The sequence below is a fragment of the Apium graveolens genome, chromosome 11, assembly GCF_009905375.1.
Source record: "Apium graveolens cultivar Ventura chromosome 11, ASM990537v1, whole genome shotgun sequence".
Lineage (NCBI taxonomy): Eukaryota > Viridiplantae > Streptophyta > Magnoliopsida > Apiales > Apiaceae > Apium > Apium graveolens.
The window spans coordinates 196,880,698-196,884,049 of NC_133657.1; the positions used below are offsets into that span (position 1 = coordinate 196,880,698).

Below are 3,352 nucleotides of genomic sequence, written 5' to 3' on the forward strand. Positions count from 1 at the left end.
TCAGTTTTGAGGATTCATGTAGCGAAATTAAATTATTAGTAAATTGATTATGTAAAATTTCACTTTTCTACGGTTAAATATAGATATTTTCTGAAAGTTGCATAACCGGAAAATATATAAATATATTTGAATATTTTATGTATCAGGTTCAATATATAAATTGCAATGAAGAAATATTAAGAAATTTAAATTTAATGAAAATTTTGTACTTAGAAAGTTAAAATATTTAAATATATAGATTTTATTATATATATATATTAAGCCGGATCGGGTTTTTAACAGACCGGATCACGTAAAATCCATATCCGCTTCTTACTAGATCGAATCCTTATCGGATCGGATTTTTTGCGGATCGGACATTTTTTATACAATCCATATCAATTTATCAAGCTCCGGATCGAATCGGATCGGACCGGATCCCCGCTCCATTCACAAGCCTAGTAGAGATCAGTTTAAGAGCTTAATTAGAAGCTTTCCATTGTTCTGTATAAACTCTATATGGTATCAGAGCTTTATTTCCGCGAATTCATCTTCATTTTCATCTTCATTTTCATCTAGGTTTTACGATTGAATTGAGTATTGTGTATCTTTTCGGTGAATCTGATCATCTTATTGAATTGATTCGATTATCAAGCATGATTCGAGATATGCGTAACAACACATCTTCATCGCAGACTTATGCCAATGTTGTTTCGGGTACTACACCTGTTAATACGCATATTGATACAGATATAGATACAACTGCTGTTAATGATGTTAACAGCATAAGTTCCAATTCGCATCCACTTTATCTTCATAATAATGATCAACCTAGAATAATTTTGATCTCTAAGAAACTTTTTGGATATAAGAACTATGCCAGTTGGAAACGATCTATACAAATAGCGCTATCTGCTAATAATAAGCTTGTAATTTTGACTGGAGAATTTAAGGCACCAGCTGAATCTTCACCTTCATTTTCTCATTGGAAACGTGTAAATGACATGATAATTACTTGGATCCTTAACACTGTTTCAGATGTAACTAGTAGTAGTATGCATTACCTAGACAGTGCTTCTGATGTTTGGAATGAGTTAAGTGAGAGGTTTGTAGCTGTGAGTGGACATAAGATTTATGAAGTTCAGAAGGATATTTTTAAGCTTGAACAAGGGAATGAATCTGTTGAGATCTACTTTCACAAACTAAAAGGTTTTTGGGATGAATTGATGGCTTTAGAACCTGTAGTTAAGTGCAATTGTGGAGCTACCAAGGACTGGGAGTCTCAAAATAGAGAAGACTGGGCTTATTTAGTTTTTGATGGGCTTGCATAGTAGTTATACTGCAGCTAGAGGTCATCTTCTTATGATGAATCATTGGCCAACTGTTAATCAATCTTATATGCTTATTAAGCAAGAAGAAAAACAAAGACAAGTTCATGGCTCAAGTAATCCAATAGCAATGATGGTCAATATTCCTAAGCCTGCTAATATGTCTTCTGGATTTCAGAGTGGTTTTCAAAGAAATTTGACTGATAAATCTGCTAGCACACCCTTAGAATGTACATATTATCATGGAAGGAATCATACGAAGGAAAGGTGTTTCAAACTGATTGGATCTCCTAATGATCATCCATATAATCTAAACAACAAGGGTAAGAAAAGATTTACCAAATCTGGTCAAGCTCTACACTTCAATTCTGGTCCAACATCTGGTTATCAAAAATTTGGAAATGTTGTGCAAGTTTCTGATTGTCCTTCTCCTACTTCTGGACCAACTTCTACAATGGTTGTGCCTCCTAATTGGCATTCTCAGATGGAGTCTCTACTGAATCAAATGACTACTCTAATGCAGAATTTTAATCAAGGACAATCACATACTCCGCCACCTGCTTCTTTTGCTTATGAAAATGCTATAACCACCAGTACTCATCTTCCAAATCAGTTTGTTTCTGGAAATCATGTGGCAAGTACAACCTACTCACTCTCTCCTATATCAGATATTGCCACAAATGTCTGGATTCTAGATATTGGTGCAACCAATCACATGTGCTATAATGTTAGTGATTTACAAGATGTTCATTCTTTAGTTATTCCTATAACTGTCAAGTTTCCCAATGGAGATACATCTGTAGTCACCCATACATGATCAGTTTATCTGCATCATCTTTCTATTTCTATCCCTGAGGTCTTATTAGTATCATCTTTTAAATTCAACTTACTTTCCATTAATAAGTTAGCATCACAAACACAGTCCATAATTTTCTTCAATGCACATGAGTGTATTCGGCAGGTCTAACACCATATCAGTTTTCTGATTCTTGGTAGATTGGTTGGTGGACTTTATCAATTTGTCAATTCTAAAATAATTGCTTCATCAGTTTCTCAAGCTTCTACTCATTCTCTTTGGCACAAAAGGTTAGGTCATATAACTCACAAAATTCTGTCAAAAATCCCTTTTATTCATCAGTCTCAACAGCTTTCAGATAGTAATTCCTCTCTTTGTGATATTTGTCCTTTGGCAAAACAATGCAAGTTGCCTTTTTCTATTAGCACATCTTTTTCTCAACTTTCTTTTGACCTTATACACTGTGACTTATAGGGTCCATATAAAACACCTATTGCAAATGGTTGCAAATATTTTCTTACTATAATTGATGATTATAGTAGAGCAATTTGGACTATTGTGCCATATTTACCTCCTGGAAAAAAGGTTATTTGTTGAAAATGGGTTTACAAAGTCAAATATAATTCTAATGGTGAAATTGATAAGTTTAAAGCAAGGTTGGTGGCTAAGGGGTTCACACAGACTGCTGGGGAGGATTATCACCATACTTTTGCACCTGTAGCTAAGATGCATACTGTTAGAACTCTTTTGGCTATTGATGCAGTTAAATCTTATGATAAACACCAATTAGATATCAACAATGATTTTATTCATGGTGATTTTACAAGAGGTTTATAAGGATTTGCCTCAAGGGCATCTTTTACATGGTATAGCCGTTTGTCGACTTATTAAGAGCATTTATGGTATTAAACTTGCTGCTAGAGAATGGTTTGACAAATTGGCAGCTACTCTGTTCTCAGTTGGTTTTCATCAGACTAAAGCAGATTATTCTCTATTCTTTTTCAAAATCAATCTTCTTTTGTGACAGCCCTGGTATATGTTGAAGGTATTCTCTTAACAGAAATGATACTAGTTTTATTTCCCATTTTAAATCAGTTCTTGATAAGGCTTTTACTATTAAAGATTTAGGCCTAATCAAATATTATTTGGGTCTGGAGGTTTCCAGAACAACGGATGGGATATATCTTCATCAACATAAGTTCATTCATGATATGTTAGTTAAAACTGGTCTTCTCCATTGTAAACCTCT

General features: G+C 33.9%; 1 protein-coding gene across 1 annotated transcript; it reads left to right on the forward strand.

The window, feature by feature from the left end:
* The first annotated feature begins 647 nt into the window (after positions 1-647).
* On the forward strand, positions 648-1,310 carry LOC141696436 (uncharacterized). The gene has a single exon (XM_074500577.1). The coding sequence runs from the start codon at positions 648-650 to the stop codon at positions 1,308-1,310; it is 663 nt and encodes a 220-aa protein (XP_074356678.1).
* Positions 1,311-3,352: the final 2,042 nt, after the last annotated feature.